General features: G+C 43.6%; 1 protein-coding gene across 10 annotated transcripts in view; it reads right to left on the bottom strand.

Annotated features, from left to right (window-relative positions):
* The window catches only part of cacna1ab (calcium channel, voltage-dependent, P/Q type, alpha 1A subunit, b), a 617073-nt gene that overhangs the window by 44182 nt on the left and 546331 nt on the right, over positions 1 to 26560 (bottom strand). For 8 of the 10 annotated variants that reach the window (XM_038784770.1, XM_038784769.1, XM_038784771.1 and 5 more), the window contains 3 exons: positions 11812 to 11921; positions 8602 to 8737; positions 1837 to 1950 (listed from right to left, as the gene is read on the bottom strand). In XM_038784770.1, the coding sequence (XP_038640698.1) occupies positions 1837 to 1950; positions 8602 to 8737; positions 11812 to 11921 (360 nt within the window). The remainder of the gene's footprint in view (positions 1 to 1836; positions 1951 to 8601; positions 8738 to 11811; positions 11922 to 26560) is intronic. The other 2 variants (XM_038784774.1, XM_038784777.1) reach the window with 1 other exon arrangement.

Genomic DNA, 26560 nt, shown 5'->3' with positions numbered 1-26560 from the left:
GTAAAGATGTTTGCCAGAAACTATTTACGGAGTGTTGTGTAATTTGAGGGCTGGTTTCAACTTACTCAAAACCCACCTTGCACAGTTAAATCAGGCCCTCAGTTAACGCTTATAAAGCTGCCGAATAACAAAACAAAGAATTTCACAAAGACAGTAATGGACTTCAGAGTTCATTGCAGTTTGGAACAACACAGGTATCGCCTTCAAAATATCGTCATCTTAAGCACCACCTATAACTGTCGTAACTTCATCCAAATGCAGAGTACGAGTACTTGGGAGACAGGGAAATCATGCTCTAGATAGATTTTCATTTACTTGTAAGATTTGGAAGAACAGGTCGGTTTGAAACTTGGTCTTTACTAAGGTGGGGCAGAGGTCACAAAAATAGATTTTAGTGTCTTTGAGCTTGTGAAGGCAAAATTTAATTTTGCCAGAGTTCCTATTCCCCATCATTGTCTACCGGGTCACTGCTGGAAGGTCAGCTTTCATAGACATCTACTGGTGGCAGTAGGATGTTCAGTTGGATTAGCGACTCCTACAGAAATGTCATAATTGGATGATTTTGGGCTCTCACGACCATCCTAGTCTGGCACTCTAAGCACAATTGTGAATGTTTTTACTATCCTAGTACCAGAGGAGAAGGAGAGAAACTTGATTTAAAGTCTTCAATTAATAATTTCTTATATAAGTGGGTTGGTCCTATATCTGTTATTTAACGGAGGGATAATCACTATTTCTTTTAGAACAGTCCACAGGGATGTACAGACCCAATGTTCACTCATTGTGGTCACAAACAGGGCTGAATCTTTGAGCTTATTTTTGGGAGATGGGGAGAAATAACATCACTGTTTCAAACAAGACAGTAACTGTCTATTTCTTGATGAAATATCTTTGTTCTCACAGTGCTTTCAACATTTCCGTTTGAAATGTGTCAATACAGCGTCATCGTCAGCACTTGATTCGAAGATTCGAGAGCCTTCACTGAGCCAGTTATATTCAAGATCGTAAAGATTTACTGTCAAACTCCAAGAGGAAATTGTACGGCAGAGATTATCTTCAGCATTCCCGCAATGCTAGCAAATGAGGTCCTATCCCCTTTTCAGGAATGCTCGCGTCATGGTGGAGAACTTCCAAAAAGAAAATGGAAAACATGCAGATAAAAAGGCAACTTTAACTCTTTCAGTGCTGCATCACCCAAATACAACATTTTCTTTGAAAGGTAGTAAATTTTTCCTTGTTAGGAATTAATGTTTGAAATCTCACTTTATCATTGATGATTTGAGCCTCATTGAATTGCAGTAAAATGGTGGGTCCCTGATTAGTCCTACACTCGCATTTACCAGAAATAAATAACATTTTAACATAGATTCAGGCAGAGTGTGTGTATCCATTCCCCTTGTAAATCGGTTACCGAAGAGGCAGGACCCAGTGGGCAGGATCTAACTGATAGCCAACAAATAATGTGCACAGTGTGTGAGCTGCACAGAACTTTAAATAACCTTCAAGGACATGATCCTCACCTGAGATTTTGAACAAAAAACATCAAGTATTTGAAAGCTATGCATCAGATGTCGCTCCACAAAACTGGCTGCCGATTAATTGATTGCAATTTCTAAGGTTAATTCCCCCTTTAAACATTTTATTAGTTACTGGTTTTCTGCCCTGTAATTTAACTAAAAGAACAATTTGTTTGGGGACGTGTTTACAATTTAATTGATTTCCACTGTGATGCTTTGAATGAGAACTCATTGGATACATTGTCACTGGTTGCATTGAAAGAGTCAAACGATTGGGAAATGATACAGGATGCAGCAGAGTACATCTCACTGAGCTCACTTGGTTTTCTGCAGGAAGCCGTGGCATGGAGGCTGCTCGACTTTGGCCTTCCATCGGGAGGTAATGGTCGCTGTCCGAGTAGCCGTCCCTCCCCATTTCTTGCATCTCCACAGCCTGCAATACAAAGCCAAATTTGGGGGGGTATTAAAGGGGAGGAAACGTCAGCCTTAAAGCTGGAACTGAGCGAGCTGGAAGGCCCCTCATTCAAATTTGTACTGAGGAATAGCAGATAGTAAGCAGTACACCCTGCTCCATGCTCGATGTGTTGACATAAACAAACATCAAAAGAAAGAAAGGGGTATTATTATAACTTAGAAGGTGCACACACTCAAGAATTAACCTGTACATGAGGTGATTTGTCCTGTCACCCTTGGATTCTAGGCATTACTAGCAATGTGATACTTATTGCCCATTTACAGGTGGCCTGAGAAGATGGTGGTTGATCATTTACTTGAACTGCTGCAGTCCTTATGATAGTAACATTTTCATAATAAGACCATAAAGATTTAGGAGCAGAATAAGGCCACTCGGCCCATTGGGTCTGCCCCACCATTCAATCAGGGCTGATATTTTTCTCATCCCCATTCCCCTGTCTTCTACCCATAACCGCTGATCCCATTATTAATCAAGAACCTATCTATCTCTGTCTTAAAGACACTCAGTGATTCAGCCTCTACAGCCTTCTGCGGCAAAGAGTTCCACAGATTCACCACCCTCTGGCTGAAGAAATTCCTCCTCATCTCTGTTTTAAAGGATGGTCTCTTTAGTCTGAGATGGTGTCCTCTGCTTCTAGTTTCTCCTACAAGTGGAAACATCCTCTCCATGTCCACTCTATCCAGGCCTCGCAGTATCCTATAAGTTTCAATAAGATCCCCCCCTCATCCTTCTAAACACCATTGAGTACAGACCCAGAGTCCTCAACCGTTCCTCATTCGACAAGCTCTTCATTTCAGGGATCATTCCTAATGCTATTAGGTAACGAATTACAGGATCAACTCTCCAATCTCATAACTATGATTTAGGCACATACATTTATTTGAATTATTTATTTCCACTTTTATGACAAACTTTCTTCTCATTAGTTTGGGAAACATTTCCCTCATTTTTGTCCTCAGGAACATCAACAAAACAGTTCCAGGTCAGGCTATGGGTAGCTTAGACACAGAGTGAAGTTCCCTCCACTGTACTACAAAATTGCTATTTAACCTCCAGAGATGCCAGTGGGGTGTTTCCATTCTGCACCTCATCATCAATTAGGAATTATGAGTAGGACGGGGCCCAGTTAGCTCAGTCAACTAGATGGCTGGTGTATGGATCATAATAACGGCAACAGCATGGGGTTCAGTCCCTGTTCTGGCTGAGGCAGACTGGGATCCAGCCTCCTCACCCTTCCCTCAGTAAAATACCCTGCCACTTTGGCAAAAATCAACGGGTAATCACCAAGGACCTGCCTTCGGGCAGTGAACTTAAGAAGAATGAGCACGATTATGGCAATTGTGAACAGAGTTGAAATTAATTTAATACAAGAGCAACGTACAGGAAGTCTGGAATTAAGTTTACAAATGTTGGAAATAATGTGGCCGAGCAGGATCTGTGGAGAGAGAAACAAGAGAGTTAATGTTTCAGGCCAGTTGCCGTTTGTCATGGTTAATGGCCAAAGGCTCATTAACTCTGTTTCTTTCTCCTCAGAAGCTGCCAGACCTACTGAGGAGTATTTCTAGCGTTTTCTATTCTTATTTAAGATTGTCGTAAACTTACATTATATGAAACTCTTTCAACTGTCAGAGAAAGGAAGCTTTCACTGAAATGAGTCTGGATTAAAACACGGTCACACAGATAACAAGACAGTGCTCCCTCCCTCCCTGTTTCTTTGTGGCTGAATGTCCAGCTGGTCGATGGAAATTTCTGCATTATTGTCAAAACTGTCAGTCATCCATAAAATCCGTTGAACAGTCCAGAAGAAGGCCATTCGACCCACTAATCCTCACAAGACCCTACCTCTTTCCACGTGGGCACTGAGAGGTAATTTAACACGGCCCATCCACCTAATCTGCACGTCTCTGGACTGTGGGAGGAAACCGGAGCACCCGGAGGAAAACCACCCAGACACGGGGGGAAAGTACAAACTCCACACAGACAGTCACCCGAGGCTGGAATTGAACCCGGGTCCCTGGCGCTGTGAGGCAGCAGTGCTAACCACTGCGCCACCATTCTGCCCATCACAGTTAGTTGATGTTATGAGAAGAATTCATAAATAGGCATAGACAGATGAGTACCAGGTTCAGTTCTCATGGGTAGACACTAGCTCCAAATCAGCATTAAGATAGAGATCGCTCTCCCTTATGGCAATGTAGAAACCCATTCATAGCACAGTTGGTAATATGAATATGGTCAAATTAACATTGAAGTATGACTTATTATAATATACTTATAGAATGCCTCATCTCATTGTTGAAATGGCAGAAAGTGCTTCATGTAATGAATTGTTTTTGGAGTGCTATTATGTAAGCTATCACAATGTGGGCTACAGAGAAAATAATGGTTACCTGGGAATAGAGTGAGTAGACTAACTGGGTGGGTGGGTGGTAAAAATATCTCTGAAAATTACAAGGACAAACACTGTGTGGTGAGATTAAATGTCTTGAAATTGCTCCAGGACATCACTTATTCTGTAACACAGACTAATTTAGTTATTTTAGGACGAATCTGCTCGAGTTCTTGGCTTATTCTTGCATTGAGCAGCTTCACGGATGTTTATAGAGAAATAATTTGTGGTTATCAGGGGATTCCTTGGCCAATATATGTCAAATTGCTGTGTCATATGATGCAGTTTATTCTGTAGGATACAGGGAGATATTACAAGTTTAGATATAATAAATTCCTTCATAAATTCAGAATTTAAAATGGAAAGGTTGACTTGATGTATGGATAAACATAATTATACAATCAATCTTCCCCAAACTTTTTTTTAATAGAATGTGCAAAGTATAGAGCTCAGTTGAAGTACAAGCCAAGGAATAGTTGAACTAGGAGTACTGATGGGGTGCAGTCCCCATATTGAAAGTCATACATTCTGCCACTATTTGTATATTTCCATTATAATTTTTGTGCACGCACATACGATAGTAAATGCTTCGGAGAACATGTCAGGTTAGGATTACATTTTAGCATCAGAGAAGGGACTGCATCACTTCCACTAGGGGGAGAATAGATGGTATGGGGGAGTTTAAGTGAGTGGGCAAGGGTCTGGCAGATGGAGTACAATGTTGGTAAATGTGAGGTCATCTATTTTGGTCAGAATAACAGCAAAATTGACTATTATTTAGATGGTAAATAATTGCAGCATGCTGCTGTGCAGAGGGACCTGGGTGTCCTTGTGCATGAATCGCAAAATGTTGGCAGCAGTTAATTAAGACGACAAATGGAATTTTGTCGTTCATTGCTAGAGGGATGATGTTTAAAAGCACGGGGGTTATGTTGTAGCTGCATAAGGTGCTGGTGAGGCCACACCTGGAACACTGTACAGTTTTGGTCTCCTTACACAAGAAAGGATGTACTGGCACTGGAGGGGGTGCAGAGGAGATTCACTGGAGGGGGTGCAGAGGAGATTCACTGGGTTGATTCTGGGGTTGAGAGGATTGGCTTATGAGGAGAGACTAAGTAGACTGGACTATACTCATTGGAATTTAGAAGAATGAGGGGGGACTCTTCTAGAAACATATAAAATTATGAAGGGAATGGATAGGATGGAAGCAGGGAGGCTCTTTCCTCTGGCGGATGAAACTAAACTGGGGTTGGGCGGGGGCCAGCAAATCACACGCACATGTTTTGGGGTTGCGAGAAATTGGAAAGATTCTGGGTGGGAGTGTTCACAGTCTTAGCCAGAATAGTGGAGGAGGCCGTGGACCTTTGGTGGCGATATTTGGGGTTTCAGAGAAGCCGGAGCTCATGGAGAAGAGGAAGGTTGATGTCGTGGCCTTCACCTCTCATTGCACAGTGGCGAATTTTACTGGAGTGGTGGTTGGCATCGCCACCGGGGGTAGAGGTTTGGTTGGGTGACCTGTACGACTTCCTGAGGTTGGAGAAGATAAAATACGAGTTGAAATATTGATTCCTGCAATATTTTGCTGCCACACCAAGTACACCATGTTTTGTTTATTGTATACAACAGAATATCCTGTGGCTCATACTGAGCAACATGGGTCATCTGCGAGTGGTACATGAACATAGAATATCTTGCGATTTATGACATGCTGCTGAAAAGGTCTGAAAGGCTGTGGCATAGCACATTAATCCATGTGCAATGGGATATTTCTGTGTTCTTTTTGGCCATTCAGCCTTAGTTCCCTTCCCATACCTCCTCTATCCTTTCTCCTGTGCTCAGCACTCCTAAATGCTGGCAAACGAGCGCGATGAACTTGGGAATTGTGAATGTTATCCTTACCATCGTTTCTGCCTCAACTGACACCTGCAGGAAACAGTCAACCTATTGCTGTTTGTTGGCATTCACACTTGTCTATCTGTCACTGCATTTCAAAGTAATTCACTGGAAGCAAATGCATTTTAAGTTGATGCATTCCAATTGGTGCAGAGAGGTGCTAAATAAATGCACTTCTTAAATGTAATAATAATAATCTTTATTGTCACAAGTAGGCTTACATTAACACAGCAATGAAGTTACTGTGAAAATCCCCTAGTCGCCACATTCCGGCGCCTGTTCGGATACACAGAGGGAGAATTCAGAATATCCAAATTACCCAACAGCACATCTTCCGGGACTTGTAGGAGGAAACCGGAGCACCCGGAGGAAACCCACGCAGACACGGGGAGAACGTGCAGACTCCGCACAGACAGTGACCCAAGCCGGGAATCGAACCTTGGATCCTGGAGCTGTGAAGCAACAGTGCTAACCATTGTGCTACCATGCCACTTAATATACTAACCACTGTGCTACCGTGCTGCCCAATATAAAGAACACTCTGCAGATTTTATGTGTAATTCATGTTGGTGAAAAGTCTATTATAGAACTAGAATACCTAACTGGATAACTGCCAGTATTCTTTTTTTACTCTTTGAAAAATAAATTTAGAGTACCCAATTATTCTTTTCCAATGAAGGGGCAATTTAGCCTGGTCAATCCACCTACCCTGCACATCTTTGGGTTGTGGGGGTGAGATCCACACAGACACGGGGAGAATGTGCAAACTCCACACAGACAGTGACCCAGGGCTGGGATCGAACCTGGGTCCTTGGCGCCATGGGCAGCAGTGCTAATTACTGTGTCACCGTGTCGCAACAAGTGCCAGTTTTCTAACACTTAATGGTGATTGATAATAATTTGACTCTCAAATTGATAAACCCCACCTCTGGGGTACGAAGGTCAGATAAAGGGCCAAGGTGAAATAAAATATTTACAAAGTACAACAACCACAGAACGGGGTCCAGTAACCAAATGGCGCAGGGAGGGACTCAGCTGGTTAATAAATTTATTTGTTAGAGCTGAAAGAAAGGTGGACAATAATAAAGGAACAAATAAAATGCTGAAAAGATATGGGTACTTCTTGGGCATTCAAAAGGTTTTGGGTAGAGCTCCGATACATTGGTATTCACGATTGCCCATGTTTTTCCAGGTCAGCATGCGGGATGGTGTGGACGGATAGATGCCCCTCAGTAGGAAGGATGAGAGGCTCAGAGAATGAAGGTGAACCTGTAGCTCAAACTCAGCTCCACAGAGCCGCCTGTAGAAGCAGCTTTGGCAGAGGCCGGGGTGAGTTCTCTGCAGCCCCGAAACAAAAATATTCTCAAAATAAGATGAAAACTCGAACAACTATTTTCAAGGACTCAGATATTTACATTTGGAATTGTTGAATAGAATAAAATGTCTCAAATTACTTTCAGAAGTTTACTTTAAAGTCTATTGTATTGAGAATGCAAAGATGTTTTGAGGCAAAATTATTGCCAAAAGCTTCAGTCTGTCCAAACTAAGGTTACAAATAGTCTGCGGGGAAGTGTAAAAGGCAACAGGAGCCAGCATTTTCGGATTCTGGCAGAAAAAGGCATTTAAATTATTAATGAACCAGAATTCACAGGTGTGACAGTGGGCGGAATCGGGACCGGATGCAGCCAGGAGATCCCGCGAGAGGCCTCTGGGATTCCTGACCATCATTACACACAAGCACACCCCTCTACGCCGGATCTAACCGGCTCCCAGAATCTACCAGCCTCGCTGAGAAGACCCCAGCCCGATGTCGTTTAGCACTGGTCCCCACAGGCAATAGGAGGACCCCAGGTCGTTGGCCTCTGGGCACGGTGGCACCCTGGCACTGCTGATGCCACCGAGGCACTCCGGCAGTGCCACCTGGGTGCCAATTTTGCACTTACCCAGGTGGCACTACCAGGATGCCAGACTGGCATTCTAAGGTGCCCAGGTGGAATTTTGTCCGCACCAGGGATTGGGCCCAGAGGTGCCCTGCCCATATGAGGTGGGGTATGGGGTCAGGGGCGCTCGAGGACCTCCAAACAGGTGTGTTGCGGGGGGGGGGGGGGTCCACAGGTCCCATTGGAGGGCCGGGATATTGGGGAGCCCAGGAATTGCAACTGAGTGCAACCTTGGCGGGGTGTTCCCGAGCATCGATGAACAACCCCGCTAATCCCACCCAGAACGGGACTCTGTTTTTGCACATAATCAGAAGATTGTAAATCAAGCAACTTAACTGTTCTGGTGCCAAACAATAAAACTGAGAGAAATGTTTTGCCAATTTATACCTGAGAGTTTGGCTGCGTGTCTTCTATTTCCTCCGAGTGACCTCTTTCAGGACTCCAAGCTCCTGTCTTCTGAAACATTTTTTGAGCCCGGTCTGTGACCCAAGATTGACTCTCCTTCATAATACCATCTTGTGCTCTTTGGGAGAAGAAATTGTGCATTTATTAAGAACATTATTAAGGAAGCCGGAATTCAATACTAGACAGAACATCTGAGACATCAGGCAAAATCCTACACCACTCGCCGCTGGTAGTGGGGTTCCCAATGCGGTGGAGTATCGGGCACCGCCTCCGCCACCCGCTGGTGGCGGAATCGGGGTTCACGCCCATGAGCCAGTGGGGGGGATGGAAATGGGTCTCAATGACCCTTTGCATCCACTTAGCGGACTGGGCACCATATTCTCCGGACCCTGGACCCTCGCCATTCTCTCACAATAAGTGCATCCCGATCACCCCCTTCATGCTTGAGTGCTTGTGAAGTGCTCAGCTGGAAATTGACAGCACTTAACTCTCTTTGAAGTGGTTGATGTTTGCAAACAGTGGTCAGAGCACTTTAGAGTTACTGAACCATGAAGCAAGGCTCACAGCTGTCTGTGTGGAAGCTGTCAATCACAGCCCACGTAGGGAAATGAATGAATGGCTTGCAGCTCAAGGATCTGAGAGGTTTAAACGCAGGTCACTGCTTTCTCTTTCCAGGAGTTGACATGTGGTGCTTTCTCTGTCTGAGCCAGCAGGTAGATTGCCCAGTTGAGTGGTACAATAATTTTTTTCACTGCCTCTGTCTGGACTGGTCTCCAGCTTCCTGACCGGTTTCTCTTTTCTGGGCGTGCTTCCTGTCAGAGGCCTCATTTCTGCAAGGACTGTGAGGAGTCTCCCTATTTAGGGGGACTCTGGGGGGGGGGGGTACCCCTATTTATGGATCTCTGGGAGGGTGGGTTGGGTTACCCCCATAATTGGGGGGGAAAGAGGAGACCCAGAAAGTCCAGGGGGCTTATTTGTGATACAGGGGGATGGGTTACCAGCCACAGGGACAGTGACCCAGGGCCGGCATCGAACCCAGGTCCTCAGCGCTGTGAGGCAGCAGTGCAAACCATTGCACCACCATGCCACCCACAGCTGTGACACTTCTGACTGAAGCTCAGCAGGGTAACTACCAGTGATAAATAGTGAGCAGGGAACAAGGACTAAAAAGGTCGAAGGGAAATGACTAATTGTTTTGCATCTTGTGCCTACATCCTTTTAAAGCTGACAAGTCCCCAGGTCTTCACGGACTTCATAAGTGGCTGCTGAGGCATTGGGTTTAAATTTTGAAAATTCCCAAGATTCTGGAAAGGTTCCCATCAGATTGGAAAATAGAGAATGCAACTCCTCTATTCAAGGAAGGAAGGAGACAGAAATCAGGAGATTTCAGGCAGATTAGCTTGACAATTGCCAGAGGGAAATTGCTGGAGTCTATCATTAAGGCTTGGAATTTCAAAATCTCAATGCAATCAGGCAGAGTCAACATGGTTTTGAGACAGATAAATCATGTTTGTCTAATTTATTGGAGTTCTTTGAGGAAGTCACAAAGTTGATAAAGGGGAACTGGTAGATGTGTTGTACTTTGGTTTCCCGAAGGCATTTGACAAGATGCCACATCAAGGGTTTAAGAGCTCATGGTGTTGGGGGTAACCTATTGGTACGGATGGAGGATTGGCTAGCTAACAGGAAACAGAGAGTAGGCATAATGGGTCATTTTTTGGGTTGACAAGCTGAGACAAGTGGAGTGCCACAGCGATCAGTGCTGGGCTGTCAACAATTTACAATGTTTAGAAATGACTTGGATGAAGGTTTGAGTAAAAATGATTCTTGAGAAGCAGTTTGCAACATGCATCAGTAGGTATGCATGTTTTAAAACACCGTTCACGGCTAGAATGTGCGTCATGCCACAACACAGTGCAAGCGCGTTACTGGGTATGTGCAGAAATGAAAATAAAGTCACTTTTCAGCAATTACGTCACCGTCTTAATGTTCATTACTGTAAACAGTTTTTAATTAACAGCAGTTTTTAAATCAATCTTGTGAGAAAAACCTAGCTTTAACCTCTCACACAGAAAAATGCTGTGAATTACAACCTTCTTCATCCAAAGTCATTCACTGTATTCTATTATTAGCTGTGATAAACCAACAAATTGTTGGATTGAATGTAATATTTTTTTGGAAAGGGTCCAGATAAAATTGGATTCTCAAGCTCAACGGGAAAATAGTAATCGCAGCAACACCTTGGAGACTTGGGTATGAGTCCCAATTCTAGCTAGATTTACAATAATTCATAGGAGAATTAGAAAGGGAGTTGGAGAGAAATTTGTTTCACCCAGTGGGCGTGGAGGTCTGGATCCTATTGCCTGAAAGAGAATTAGAGGCAGAAACCCTCATGGCACTTAATAAAATCTGAGATATACACTTGTAGCTCTGTGGCGTACCAAGGCTATGGATCATGCGCTGGGAAGTGGGATTCAGCTGGATCATTCTTCCTTGGCCAGCAAAGGCATGATGGGCTGAATGGCCTTCTTATTACAATACTAATTAGAAGCTGAGATTAAACCCCAGCTAGGAGACTCCGGTATATATTTAATTCCTATTATCAGTTGAGTGTTCCAACACCACCAAGGAAACATAAATACAAATACCAACCTCAACTTTTAGACCTAGGTACAATACATAGTCTTAACTAATTCTCAAATATGGAGACTTCTCCTACAGAGTCCCATTTCATTAGTATCAGTGGAGAAACCTATTGGGTAGGGTAAGAGTGAAGGGTAGGGTGAAGGTCCGTTGCCATTCTGGTCAGTGTTTTCCAGTGTTTCAGATAAATAGTGATATCAATCATGTCAATGAAGATTGGTTGGTGTCAGACCAGTCCATCCTCCTGACTCTTGAGAACAGTTTAGATCCAGTGGGGTGAGATGGAGAAAGAAAATAAAAAAGTAAAGGGAGTAAAATACAGATTAAAAACTTCAAAAATTCAAAACTAAAACAAGTACTTCAGTACATTATACTAATCAACAATAGACCAGTGGTGTTTTGCATGCTCTGGAGGGGTTTTGGGCAAGGGTTTGCATTTCATTCATTGTTCTATCGACAGCTTTATTCCACACCGTGTGGTCCCTCTCACAGGTTAGAACGCTGGGTTTAGCTGCTTTAAAGTGGTAATTCAGTGACGTTGGAACTTACAGGCCATTTCCAGAGATGAGCTGGGGGTCGGGTAAGGCATTCTGCCCTGGATCCATCTCCTGCGTTGGTGACGGTGGCTCCATTCGCTGAAATAGTAATGGCGTTCGATTCTGTGTGAGATACAACATGGCCTAGGGCTGGCATCAGACAGACTTATGGGAATGAAGTAAAAAGATTCAGAATGTTATGATGCCAAGCGAAGATTCATTTACCTCCCAGGTCACACCTGATTCTGGAAAAAGGGGGGTCATTTAACACCGTGAGCTCCGTGAGAACTAATCTCTTTTCCTGATACCACAAACAGCAGTAAAAATGACCTTTGATATTGCAGCTATAATTATTATACCACAGTATATCAGGAAACAGATTATATTCAATATTCTCAAAATGCATTAGAAAATTAGAGATTTTATTTAAAAGTTTCATCCAAAGATCGTAGCAGACGTCCACTAAAGTTGTGGGGGGGGGAGCGGTGTTACAGTTGACCACAAAACACGCTGAGCGAAGGAAGGGAAAAAAAAATCAGACAATATTCTCACTAATCATTATCCAGCGATCCCTTCTGCAAAGTGTGTTCTTGTGGATCTCAGTGGTGACTGGTTCAGGTTGAACAGTGATACTGTGGAATAGGCCCATGACACTCGGTATGAAAAAGGGCCAAGTGGGCAAGGTTACCAGAGGATGTTCATAGAGTCATGCTCGAGGTGTGAAGTGCTGCCTTCAGGAAATTCAGATAAACAAAAAAACTCTCATCGCAACGGACAATTTATCAACTAGCTGAAAACATTTTTCCGGCTTATGGAAATGAAACTGCGACCAGGTGAGATCACATAAGCTTCAACAAACGTTCGAAAAAGGTTCTATGGTGAAGCATCAGCCGGGAGCACATCAGCGGTTTGGGCCTTTTGTGCTTTTGCTCTTGCCGTACAACTGTAGAGAGGAGCTGAAGAGGCCAGGCACTTTTTTCCAGGTTGGGTGGGGTGGGGGGGGGGGGGGGGGGGGGGGGGGGTCACTCCTGCACATCTCTGATGAGCAACTTGGTGGCGGACATCAAACAACACTGTCAGTTATGGATGCCACATAACAGAGAGAAACCAAACAGGTTGTGGGGGGGGGGGGGGGGGGGGCGATTATAGCCAAAGAATTTCTATATCTCCTTAAAATATCAGCCACCATAACAAAATAAATTAACACCCCAAGGAAAATAATTGTTATTTCATTCGGTGGAAAATAAGGTTTCTACACATTGGGCTGTCCTTCTGACTAGAAAACAACCTTACAAGAGAATTATAAAAACATATTGACACCAAGCCTCATATGGCGATAGTCGGGCGGTCAACGAAGTAGGTTTTAAGGAACGTCTGAAAGGAGAAAAATGAGGTGGATAGTTGGGCGAGGTGTAGAGAGGGAATTTCAGAGCACTGGACTGAGGCAGCTAAAAGCACAGCCACTGGGCTGATTAAAATTGGGATGCTCAAAAGGTCAAAGTTAAATGAGGAAAGTTATCTCATAGGGTTGCCAATCCCCCAGGATTGGCCTGGAGTCTCTGGGAATTGAAGATCGATTTCCAGAACACTGCTGAGTGCAATCCTGGAGAAAAATCATAGAGACATTAAAAATATAGGTTTTTCTTTCTTTGAATATTTCTCCTCAGCAGATATAAAAATATTGGAAATGGGGGTAAACAAGGCTGTGTGGCTGATAGTCAAGCATCGTCCAGTGAGGTAATGAGACTTTTTGCTTTCCAATTGGTGTAGGAAGGTAGTGCGTCAAATGGATGGATATCTTGGCCAAATAATGACTGGAGTATGGGGGCAAGTCATGTGATTAAACCTCCAGAAATACATTTAATCACAGTTGCCGGCCCTGATCTGCGAGGCTGGGGCATTGGAGGAGATTACAGAGAGAGGAAGGGGTGACGTTATGGAGGGATTCGGAAATAAACACCAAAATTTTGCTTGAGTAGGAGCCAATGTACATCAGCAAGATAGATAAACAGGTCTTGGTGTGAATTAAGACAGGATGTTGGATGTCCTCCAGTTTAGGATGAGTAGAATGTGGGAGATCAGACGGCAGTCCATTGGAATAGTCAAGCCGAGAGGTAGTAAATGCACGAATGAGGATTTCAGTAACTGATCAGCTGAAATGGGGTAAAACTCGGTGGTGTATAAGGATGTGGAAAATAGGCAATCTCAGTGCTGGCACGATTCTATGTTGGAAATTATCTCAGGGTCAAATATTGCAAACAGACTGGTTTAATCTCAGACTGTGGTCAGGGAGGGGAGTGGAGTTGGGAGCTATTGAGTAGAGTTTGCAGTGGGGACTGAAAACAATGATTCAATTGGAGGAAATTTCTGCTCATCCAGTATAGGATGTTGGATAAGCAGTCTGAGATATTAGCAACAATAAAAATGTCTGGAGAGTTTTGGGCGTGATTTAATGGGAAGGTTTCTACGTTTAGCTCAGTGAGCTAAGACAGCTGGCTTGTAATGCAGAACAAGACCAGCAGCGTAGGTTCAATTCCCGTACCAGCCTCCCCGAACAGGCACCGGAATGTGGCGACTATGGGCTTTTCACAGTAACTTCATTGAAGCCTACTTGTGACAATAAGCGATTTTCATTTCATAAGTGTGGTAGTGAGCTGGAACTGTCGTGAGCTTCCCGACACTCGACCCAGCGAGGCCGTCACGGATACCATTAATTGTATGGAGGTCGGCTTTAAGTGGTGATTATTGGTTTCTCACCACGCCACGGTGGGATCCTGATTTTGCCAACGGGAGGAGCCGGTTAGATAGCAAACTAATCGGGCCTAGTACGGTTCCCCATTTTGGCCTCTCCCCCAATCTTTTTTTAAAATAAATGTAGAGTATGCAATTAATTTTTTCCAATTAAGGGGCAATTTAGTTTGGCCAATCTACCTACCCTGTACATCTTTGGGTTGTGGGGTTGAAACCCATGCAAACACGGGGAGAATGTGCAAACTTCACACGGACAGTGACCCAGGGCTGGGATCGAACCTGGGACCTTGGCGCCGTGAGACTTCAGTGCTAACCACTGCTCCACCTTGCTGCCCGATCTCTCCCCCAATCTAAAGGCCGCATCGCACTCTCATTCAAGCGCAACGCAGCTGAAAAATTGGGCCCGTCGTTGACGTAGGACTCAGTGCCTTCAACATATAGATAAAATACAGGGCTGTGTTTTCAGCCATCACCACCAACGGGGTGCTTGCGAATGAAAAGTAGGAAAGGGTAAAGGATAGATGCTTGGTGGACATCAGAGGTAGCAGCGTGAAGCAAGAAGAGAAGCTATTGATATTCTGATTAGGAAAAAATAGCTAAGAATGGAACCAGGTGAGAGCAGGCCCACCCAGATAGATAACAATGGAGAGGTGTCGGAGGAGAATTATGTGGTCAACTGTTTCAAACACTGCAGAAAGCCGAGAAGGAAGAGGAGGGACTCACAGGAAATCATTTGTGACTTTGATAAGAGTTATTTCAATTCTGTGGCAGTGGTGGAAACCTGTTTAGAAGAATTCAAACATGGGTGTTCCAGAAAAGATGGGCACAGCTTTGGCAGGCAACAACACTTTCAATTACATTCAGGATTCAAAATAAAATGTTCAACATGACTAACAGAAGTTCCAGTGTGTTGCCATGGTTTTGATTCCATGGTGTTTACACAACAGTATTCCAATTCAGATGTGAAGGCATAATGTCACTCCCATCTTCCCGATTTTACACCCTTCCCAGCAACATTGTCAGTGGTCCATTAGCAGGTCACCCAGCCAATGGCTCAGGATTTGTGATGGTTAAGCAAACGAAACATGGGACAAAATCTGACACCCGCAAAGCCTTCATGTGGTCTTGGATTTTACTATTCATCTTTAGATTGAGGGGCTCCACACTTTCTTGGTTAAAACTAGACTTTCAAGAGAAGTTTTAAAAAAGTAATGCATCTTGGCACAATTTTGTATTGTGCTTTAAGATTCAATGTTGAATGACCCTCCTGAGTAAATGAATATTACTTGAACGAAAAGCAATTATTGAAAAGAAAATCATGCAGATAATTAGCATCCTTTCAATGATTTGAAGGGAAGATGCAGAAATGAAATCCGGGGTAAACTTTTCTCCAGCGTTTTGGAACGTTTAGATACAGGATCCCATTTTATTGACCTGTGCAGGTTGGGAAAAGCAGAGAAAATCTACAAACTTTTCCATTCTTGTCACGACTTGCCGTCAAAGCGGCCCCCTCTCCTTCAAAGTACCCTCAGCAATCTGCAAATGGTACCTGGTGATGGCATCGACAGCCTGTACAAACACATCTCCAAAAGAGGGACAACTTAGGTCAATAATTCACATTGGCTTATTCTTTTCTTGAACAGTTCACTCCAAGAACAACATAGCTTCATTTGAAGAAAATTGTTTGGCAAACTCAAGCAATTTCAGTCCTTTAGAAACCATTTCTTCTTTTCTCTTTCAGGTTGGAATTTGCCAAGATTGGCTCGGAACAAACTAATCATAGGACCAGGCTTTTAACATTTTGACGCACGAGACCTCTTCAATGGGATTTGTTAAAAAGAATAGCATTGACTTGAAGTAATATTTGTTAAACTGATCCATCCTCTTGCACCGCCCCCCCCCCCCCCCCCCCCCCCCCCCCCCCTCCCTATTCCTCCCCCATCACTTCTCTCCAAGGGACCTACTCATATTTGGGGTCCCAGCAGGCCAATAGTGCATTACCACTTTCTTCACAGTGTGACCTTAGGAAGTGGAGCAGCAGGCTATATGATCATGTGAGCATTTTAGCAATCCTTGATCCTGGTCTTATCTTAAAACTTTCAACAGCAAGCACTAGGAACAGAGTTTTTTTTGGGGGGGGGGGGGGGGGGGGGGGGGGGGCTGGCAATGGGCTAACTGATATATCCCATCTGTAACCTAGGAATGCTGAAGTTAATGGCAATCCATCAAATTTCCCATTTAAGCTAAGTTAGCTAAGACCAAATGTGGGTGTTTGCTTGGAATTTGCACCAGAAAAGTGCAGGCCTATTAGCATGTCCTGAATTGCTCCAGAAATAGCACCCTCAACGGGAACGGGAACCACACACAATTCAGTACCAGCGTCAACACTTAGTCTCCCAAACGGAGAATGTCAGCATTGTATCATGTTATTCTGCTGTCTGTCCCACTAAGGCTAAAATATGTTGTAAGTAGACATCTTGAGAGAGCTCATCTGGAGGCTAATTGCGCTCAGACAGATCCTCAGGTCAATTAGAGGCTTTCTTCTGATTCTGATACATGCACAAGTTATCTTCTGTTGCTTGGTTGCCAAGTTTCTTTGCACAAAAATGTGAACCCTTGCATTAAATTGATTTAAGGGGAAATTTTTCTTAATCAACAAATGCATAACAAATTTACAGAAAGACAGAAAATGCTGGAAACATACAGCAGCTACTCATAAGAAAAGACAGGCTAGATATTTTGCCAGAACTGGAACCTGTTTTTCTGTTTCAGGTTAACAATCTTTCTTCGCAATAGAACTACATTAAGTTGCATCGTTAAGTTTTTACTTGCACCAACAGAATGGCAAGAATGATGCTGACTCGCCTCTCCCACAGCTCAAAATGGTTTCTCCAGACAACCCCAGTACCAGACCCATTTGAGGATTGCCCTCCGGAATTGTCTCTCCGACACCCAATTGTATATCTACCCCCCCCAAACAGATGTCTACTTATGTGTGTAAATAATTTTGCCAAATGTACAGAGTTGCTGCAGCTGGACGGGCACATTATACCGCACCAGTTACATTATTTGATTTTGGACTTCTCTTGTATTGTTACTGTTTTTTTTTCTTTTCTCCTCTCCATTTGTGATTTGTGTGTGTGTGCCCCTCTCGTCTATACATATATATATCATATCTTGTGTACAGAACAGCAAATATACTTTGTTCAAAAATCCAATAAAAAACATTTATTAAAAAAAATGGTTCCCCCACTCAATAAAACAGCTATTTGTAAAGGTCCTCTGGGATTTGCCTTGAGGTAACGTGAAACTCTTCTAGTCACAGTGGCAGCATCCCTTCTGCTTAAAGTGACGACAACACCCGGATCCACTAACATAGGGTCAGCAGATTAAGGCAAACTGTGTTTCAGGTCTGCGTCTGCTGTGGTGTTCGACAACATTACCAAGGCATTGATTAGTACCTTAAACTCAACTTAATGCTTAATCTAATCGGAAACAAGTCCTGCCTTTTTCCCATTCTCAATTGTGTAAAGACCTTCAAATTAACTCATTGGGGATTGGTGTGCACAGTCGGGTCACCCAATTAGTTTGAGGCTAGACAATTTAGAGATTTTCAAAAATGGAACACCAAGAGTTTTTCTTTTGAATTACAAGTCCAAGTCCACTCTTCCTGCCAGGATGGGAGGGTTTAGTTATAAAGGGGTCGCTTTGAACCTTTGATGTCAGCAATTTAAATGGGTTGCCCAAGGTGGAACCCAAAGCCCACCATCTCAGCTGACGAAAGAGAAGCACTTTTATAAGTCTGCTGCCACCATTTTGGTTTAATGTTTATAAAATTGTGGGCAATGGGTGTTTGATTTTGAGATAAATATTGCTGTGAAGAAGCAAATTAGTTTTGTAAAATTCCCTCTTGACCGAGCCAAAGCCTTTGAAGAGCTACGGCAGGATCAAGGTAAAATGTTGCAGATTTGGATGAATTTTTAAACAACCCAATGTTAATATTTCAGGCTCCAGTTGTTATATTTGTGTCTCCTAATCAAAGTCAGGTTCTTTTTTCTGTATAAATTCAAAAGGAATGACTGCATCCCTTGAGGAGTATCTCTTCATCGGCATGTATTGTTTTGCAGTTACATTATCAACTTTCCTCCGTAACGCTGTCATTATCACCTGGCATACAAGATCTACCCCTGCTCACAAGACAAGGAACTTAGATATCATAGAATAGAATCCCGAGTGAAGGAGATGATAATTTGGCCCATGAGTCTGCACCGACCCTTTGAAAGAGCACCCTACATAGGACCACTCCCCCCTCTATCCCCATAACCCTACCTATCCAGCACCTCTTTGGACATTAAGGGGCGATTTAGCATGGGCAATCCACCTAACCTGCACATCTTTGGACATTAAGGGGCAATTTAGCATGGGCAATCCACCTAACCTGCACATCTTTGGACATTAAGGGGCAATTTAGCATGGGCAATCCACCTAACCTGCACATCTTTGGACTGCGGGAGGAAACCGGAGCACCTGGAGGAAACTCACACCAGAAATTTTAAAACTGTAAGCTATAAGATTGTTTACAAAGTCAAAAACATTATCAACGATTATCATGGAAATAAATTATGATGGCCAGATTGGTAAATGTGTGGCTTGGTGTACATTCACAGGCCCAAGAGATGCCAATCCCACGGCTGTGTCGAGTTTGAAGAGTTAGCTGGACCAGTGATAGACTCTATAATTTGACATTTATGCCCATCCCAGAAGGAGAGAGAACAGAACAAAAAACATCAGCCAGGGTTTAATCTCCGGCTCATCAGAAATAGACTTTTGTTAGAAACTGTGGACAGGGTCAACAGCAGTAAATATGGATCTTTAAGAAAGTAAGATGAGCACCGTCTTTCCAGGTCTAATGGTCTTGTCGGGACACCTCAGCAGTTACCACAGTAGATTTTTGAATTTGAGATTAAGGGCTGGATTTTCACTGAGTCAAGATGACTTGGGAACCCTTTAAAATTGGCGAGTGGTCCCGATTCCAGAATTCCTGACTCCAATCCCATGGTTTTCAGAAGTACCTCTTAAGATTCTGGGCTTATTGGGGTTGCAAGACTAGTCCGCCAACCTTGCTGGCTCCATTGCTCAGCTGGGCATGTCCTAGACCATTGCATGGAGGGCCAGCTTTTCAGTTGTGGTTCAAGGCACCTCAGGGGTGTCTGGAACCATAGTCTGCATGAGGAATCCTTCTGAAAAGCAAGTTCAAAAAGGTCTTCCCCATGTCAAGGCATGCTCTCAAACAAGCTGTGTAGCTCCTCATGCCCTCCAAAACACCTGTATGGCTCCTCCTGCCCCCATGCCAAGATATGCCCCCCAAACAACCCCTCTGGCCTCTCATGATCCCATGCCAAGCTATGGCACCTCCATGCCTATTCAGACTGTGTAGATCAAATAAACTCTATAATGACAGTAAGATGTGTGAAAAAAAGCTTAAAAAAATAATTTGGCCAGATTCTCCAGTCCTTTCCGCTGGCAGGGTCTTCTGGTCGCACCAAAGTTGAGCCCTGCTGCCAGGGAAATGGATGAGCCATGCAAATTGCCATTGACTTCGGTGGGACTGAAAGATGCCATTGGCGGTCAATGCTGATCTGCAGAGGGCTGGAAGATGCCATTGGCGGTCAATGCTGATCTGCAGAGGGCTGGAAAATTCCAGTCATTAACTGATTATTTTTCACTTTTTAAAAAAAAAACTCCTTTTTATTACAGGCTAATAAAAATGTCAATCATCCTGACTCTCCACAGTATCAATAGTTGAAACTGCCAGCACTTAAAACCTCTATCTTGTGTAAATAGACATTGTGCAAATAAACATAGATCAGAAAGCCAGAACTGTCAATCAAACAATATTTTTCCTGGGGTTCAAATGTTTCAACAGGTTAAAGGATTCTGGGCTCTGAGCCAAGCCCCACTATGCATTCTTGGCTGAGAGCCCAGGCATCCATTAGAATACTCCAACACCCGAGTCCCAGGGAAAATACAATTTTAAAAATACATATCCGACTGTCACTATGGGGTTAATTGATTTTATACTGTGTATAGTGGGTGAATGAGGAAGTGCCATCGCTTGGCATGAGGGGCTGTAACGGTTGTTTGGCAGGGCATGCTTGGCATGGTGGGGCATGAGGAGCCTTAGGGGGTGGGTAGGGAGCCTGAAATGGCCTGGCTGGGCCATTGGAAGTGTATGGGCGGTGAGGGAGTCTGAGGGCTGGAGGGATCTTTTTGTTTTTAATATAACTGGGACCAAGTCCCACAGCACCCTTTAAACAGCTCGTCTTTGCACCGGCAGTCTATGTGATCACCTACGAACCTTTTCCCAGGTCAGCTGCCCCCCCCCCCCCCATGAAAATTCCAGCCTTGCAGGTACTTTCTCCCAAGATGGGTGGGCTGAGCCAAGAATTTTCTCAACTCCCCCTTGAAAAGAATGTTGAAATAGACAGTTTGACAAATTGTGGATGGACAACACGGAGGCATTTAAATTCTTATTAATACTGGTCTGGCACTATCCCATGCTGTCCTGAGAATAAACACTTAAATTACTTATTTTAAGGTAGTTTAAATGGAACTGCATCCTCCAGACTCATTTCTAGGCCTTCCCAAGTACGGCTTCCTGGACAGGCAAAAGCTGACAACCCTAGAATTGGGTCCAGCGCTGGAAGAACCACTGGTGGGTGGCTTGCTCCATGAGACTGACCAAAAGGGATAATCTAAATGTAAGAGCCTGGTGTGAAGGGGTTAATGATGAAAACTAAAGTTAAAAAATGAACTGTGCTATGTGGAGAACAGAGAAACAGCTCAGGCGAGTTTGAAAGAAGTGTTTTATTTTCATGCCTTAAAAAATTGATTTTACATACAAATCTAATTATCAGAATAAACCATGACTATCACAAGGGGTGACCTGTCTTTATTGACAGGATTGTTCACTATCCTCCTCATCATTTGAAAGAAATATATTAAAAGTAAAACAGACAAATATCAAAAGGCTGCCTCATAGTCTGAGGTGAAAGACTCTTCTCCCTACTGCTGATTTGCCAGTTTGTTGAGAAGACCGTCAGCATTTTTTTGTAGCGCTTTTGCTCCCCTGACCAGTTTTCTTCCCTTTTTTTCCCTAAAGGTGAATAGTATAGGTAACAGCAGCTCTCTTGCGTCTCTCTCTATTGGTCAATCTCCGGGTGCGGTCTCGGACAGTGAATGGTGGCAGGCCAGCATCAGAGCAGGGACCAGTCCAATCCTCATACAGTGTATGCACACTGTTCAGCAGGGATCACACCAATATAGTTAGAGGTTAATGTTCCGTCTTCCAAGTCCAGGAGACCTGAAGTTAATGACGGTTCCCCCATTGCTACCTTGGCTGAGAGCAGCAAGATCTGGGTTTGGACCTGAACTTCCTGGTATATGTGGTTTAGTATAAGGTCTCAATCCATGGAAAGGAAGCACAGATTATCTGGCTCTTTGACCTTAAATGGTACTTCAGGTAACAGTCAGCATGAGGCATGCCTGAATTAAGAGGGCAATCTACAAATGGTAATAAGGCTGAGGCATCACAGTAATATGGAATACTCAGCTGTGCTTAATCATGAGGCATAATCGCACACCTAAGACAGTGTGTAACTGAACTATACGTACGGGAAGGCCCCAGATCTGTTGAGCTGGCTGATCTCAGTTGGGTAGTGGTACAAGCTTGGTAAGTGACCTGGCCAATGGACTGGGAAGGAGAGAATAATCTATGTCTTCTCATCATTGTCCAATGTCCCTGAAAAGTATGACTGTGCGTCAGGTAGGTCCATGATCAAACAGGCTGTCAGTACCGCTGTCCAGGTGTAGATGTGAAAACAGGTGCGATACAGGAGGATAACTTGCAAGCCACAAAACTGTACCCCACCTTAAATTAGCACTTTCAAGAAATCAGGAAGGGGTGAATGGGGAGAGACAAAAATGTATATAAGAAATAACAGTTGGGTTCTCCTGTTTGAGTTACTGTTCTGTGTGTAGCACACTATATAATAATTGAAAGAAACAGTCCATTTCTGTTCTGAAAAGTTTTGTTGTTTGGAAGTCACTCTGGGAATTCAATGGCTGCTCCTTCCAAGTTCCTCTTCTCTGATTCTTGCCCCCAAACCTTTCTGAAGTTTTGAAATCTGCCATTCTGTACAATGGACATTGGCTGCCCTCTGGTACCTCACCCAAGTGCCAGTCTTCATGTCGGAAACCATGCAATAAATGCCAGCTGGCGTAGCCACAGTTGGACATAATCTGGTCCTCCTGATGGCCTCATACTTTCCAGCAGGGGATATTGGGGAGTAATCAAGAACAGAAAACTTGATTAATGTTTCCCTCCCTAATTCAGGCTAACTTTGTGCCGAACTCTCACCTTGACTGAGAATAACAGACTCATCAAACCTAGACCTTCCTAGTTGGTACGATTTGAGTGAGCCATTGGGGAGCTTTCTCTTATGCCTTCAGCAATGAAGCATGAATAATTTGGGATATTGTGATAACTTCTACAATACAATTTGTCACTGTTTACCAAAGTCCAGGATAGCTGAACCAAGAGATCTGGTATACAACATTACAGTCAAAAACCTTTGAAATTGTAAGTTATATAGTTAACACTTTCAGCAGCTAGGGTGACAGTGTTGGAGAGTAGAACATTTTTTTGTTTTATATTCAATTTGGTGCCAAAAGGCCTGGAGTACAGGTTGGTCACAAGCCAAATGCCTTCTTGATGTCCCCATTATGTGTGCCCTGACAGTACAGTTCGTCAACTGTTCAGCAGTGAAAGGCTGAGAAGTTTTCTTGCCTTTGACTTTTACAGCCTTTACTCCCCCAGCTGTATTATGCTACAGACCCAGGTCCGGAATGTAAGCAGAGGAGAGGCTTTAGAGAGCCACAGGTCTGTGCCCCTTGTGGTTAGATTCAAACGAGGCTGGGAGAAGGGAACAGCCATGTTTTGTCTTCAGCATCTGTTTATCCTTTAGCCCAGCTGAGACTGGGAATTCAAGGGAGACGATTTTTAATTACTGGCAAACGGCGGGGGTAAATGATGACAATTGATACTGTGAAGATAAGCGTGTCACTCTTGGTCTCTTTTCAAGTGGCTCTGAAATGGTGGATTGGTACTCCTGAGCACTTTTTATAATTGGTATCAGGCTGCTTAACCATTCATCCTGAAAGGGACTGCTTGCTGTCACCTGCTCAAAAAATGACTCCCAAATTATTTTTAACACTGTTTTTTGTGGGGCCTGGAGCATTTAAAGGTTCATAGGTGCTGCCACCCACTTTGCTTCCTTTGGTATGGGTCCCCTCCTCAATTTCTGACCTAATTCCACAGAAGAGCCACTTGACTCTCCCTCCCCAGAACCATTAGGTCAGGATGACCCACATCAACACTGAGAAAGGTAGGAAATCTTTTCAAACCTGCGCTCTTGGGAGCAAAGTGGTGGAGAAGTAGCCATTTTATCAATAAGCTCACTGGTGAGTCACTAAATGGGGTAGAACCAAAAGGTACAGCCCTCCCACTGGCTAGGAAAGCCTTTCTAAAGATGCAGTACCACCTGATCTGACCTTCAAAAGCACCAGCTGAGAAATCAGCATCACCTACACTTTAGACAGCAGGCATTGGGAGGGATTCCTCCACCCCGCCCGCCTCAAGATCGCCACGGGCGGGACGCGGACCACGTAAAAGGTCCATTGACCTCGGGCGGGAATTTCCGGTCGCCGGGCAGGCGTGGCTGGAGAATCCCGCCCATAAGCTTCACATGTTGAATCACAAAGCACAAGTGTGTGGGAGCCAGGATAGAGGGATAAAATGGTACAAGTGAAAAGATAATATTACCTCTTTCTCTACCAGACTCAAGATTCCAACTGCGAGGGCTCAGGATATCAAGGAAGGCTGTTGTGAATACATTAGGGAAATTAGGCTGCTTTCAACAAGCTTGCATGCAAATTGTTGAAAGCATGGAGGGGTTCAGCTCCAACTTGTGTCGATGCTTCACACAGCGCATGGAGTCCATTTGGTCATGAGTGGAATGAATGATCTCCATGAACACAGCGGTGGGCCTCACCATAATATGTTGACTGTTTCCTCACTGCCGAAAACCTGGCTCTGTGGGTCAGCACTGACAGAGCCTTTCAGAGAGTCTCATCACTCCTATGATTCTCACATAGAGTTGGCGTGCCAAGAGTGGCCTCAGCTCAATGAGAGAGGCACCCGCTGACTTATCTCCAGATGCCAGTTTGACCGCTCCCTCACAAACCACTCCATTTGTACCATTATCAGTACTTCCATGGCCAGCTCATTGCGAATGCCCCAGCCAGAGATGCCGCAGTCTGGCCGTCAAGCCCAAAGGTGCTTCAGGTACACCACAAACATCTGATGGTTTCAGTAGGAAGCTCAGTATCTAACATGCTGTAGCCACTAGGGATACATCTCATCGGGGCAGTGGGATAAGTAACTGAACACACAAGACGCACTCTAGCAGGTTGCACAAGAATGTCGCTTAGATATTCCAGTGAAGTGTTATTAAAATCTGGTGCCAAAGTTTCTGTTTTCTGGAATTGATGCTGGTGTTGATATCTGTAGTCAGTTGATGAATTGATGTGGGTCTGATATCTGTAGTCAGTTGATGAATTGATGTTGGTGTTGATATCTGTAGTCAGTTGATGAATTGATGCTGTTGTTGATATCTGTAGTCAGTTGATGAATTGATGCTGTTGTTGATATTTGTAGTCAGTTGATGAATTGATGCTGTTGTTGATATCTGTAGTCAGTTGATGAATTGATGCTATTGCTGATATCTGTAGTTAGTTGATGAATTGATGCTGTTGTTGATATCTGTAATCAGCTGATGAATTGATGCTGTTGTTGATATCTTTAGTCAGCTGATGAATTGATGCTGGTCTGATATCTGTAATCAGCTGATGAATTGATGCTGGTCTGATATCTGTAATCAGTTGAAGAATTGATGCTGGTGTTGATATCTGTGGTCAGCTGATGAATTGATGCTGGTCTGATATCTGTAGTCAGTTGATGAATTGATGCTGTTGTTGATATCTGTAGTCAGCTGATGAATTGATGCTGATATCTGTAGTCAGTTGATGAATTAATGCTGGTGTTGATATCTGTAGTCAGTTGGTGAATTAATGCTGGTGTTGATATCTGTAGTCAGTTGATGAATTGATGCTGGTGTTGATATCTGTAGTCAGTTGATGAATTGATGCTGTTGTTGATATTTGTAGTCAGTTGATGAATTGATGCTGTTGTTGATATCTGTAGTCAGTTGATGAATTGATGCTGTTGTTGATATCTGTAATCAATTGATGAATTGATGCTGTTGTTGATATCTGTAGTCAGCTGATGAATTGATGCTGATATCTGTAGTCAGCTGATGAATTGATGCTGGTCTGATATCTGTAGTCAGTTGATGAATTGATGCTGGTGTTGATATCTGTAGTCAGTTGATGAATTGATGCTGTTGTTGATATCTGTAGTCAGTTGATGAATTGATGCTGGTCTGATATCTGTAGTCAGCTGATGAATTGATGCTGGTGTTGATATCTGTAGTCAGTTGCTGAATTGATGCTGTTGCTGATATTTGTAGTCAGTTGATGAATTGGTGCTGGTGTTGATATCTGTAGTCAGTTGATGAATTGATGTGGGTCTGATATCTGTAGTCAGTTGATGAATTGATGCTGTTGCTGATATCTGTAGTCAGTTGATGAATTGATGCTGTTGTTGATATTTGTAGTCAGCTGATGAATTGATGCTGTTGTTGATATCTGTAGCCAGTTGATGAATTGATGCTGGTGTTGATATCTGTAGTCAGTTGATGAATTGATTCTGGTCTGATATCTGTAGTCAGTTGATGAATTGATGCTGTTGCTGATATTTGTAGTCAGTTGATGAATTGATGCTGGCGTTGATATTTGTAGTCAGTTGCGATGAAGATCCATGACGACAAATT

Source organism: Scyliorhinus canicula, chromosome 25 (assembly GCF_902713615.1).
Source record: "Scyliorhinus canicula chromosome 25, sScyCan1.1, whole genome shotgun sequence".
In the NCBI taxonomy this organism is placed as follows: Eukaryota; Metazoa; Chordata; class Chondrichthyes; order Carcharhiniformes; family Scyliorhinidae; genus Scyliorhinus; species Scyliorhinus canicula.
Note: the sequence above shows the minus strand (reverse complement) of the source record. Positions and strands in the feature narration are given on the sequence as shown.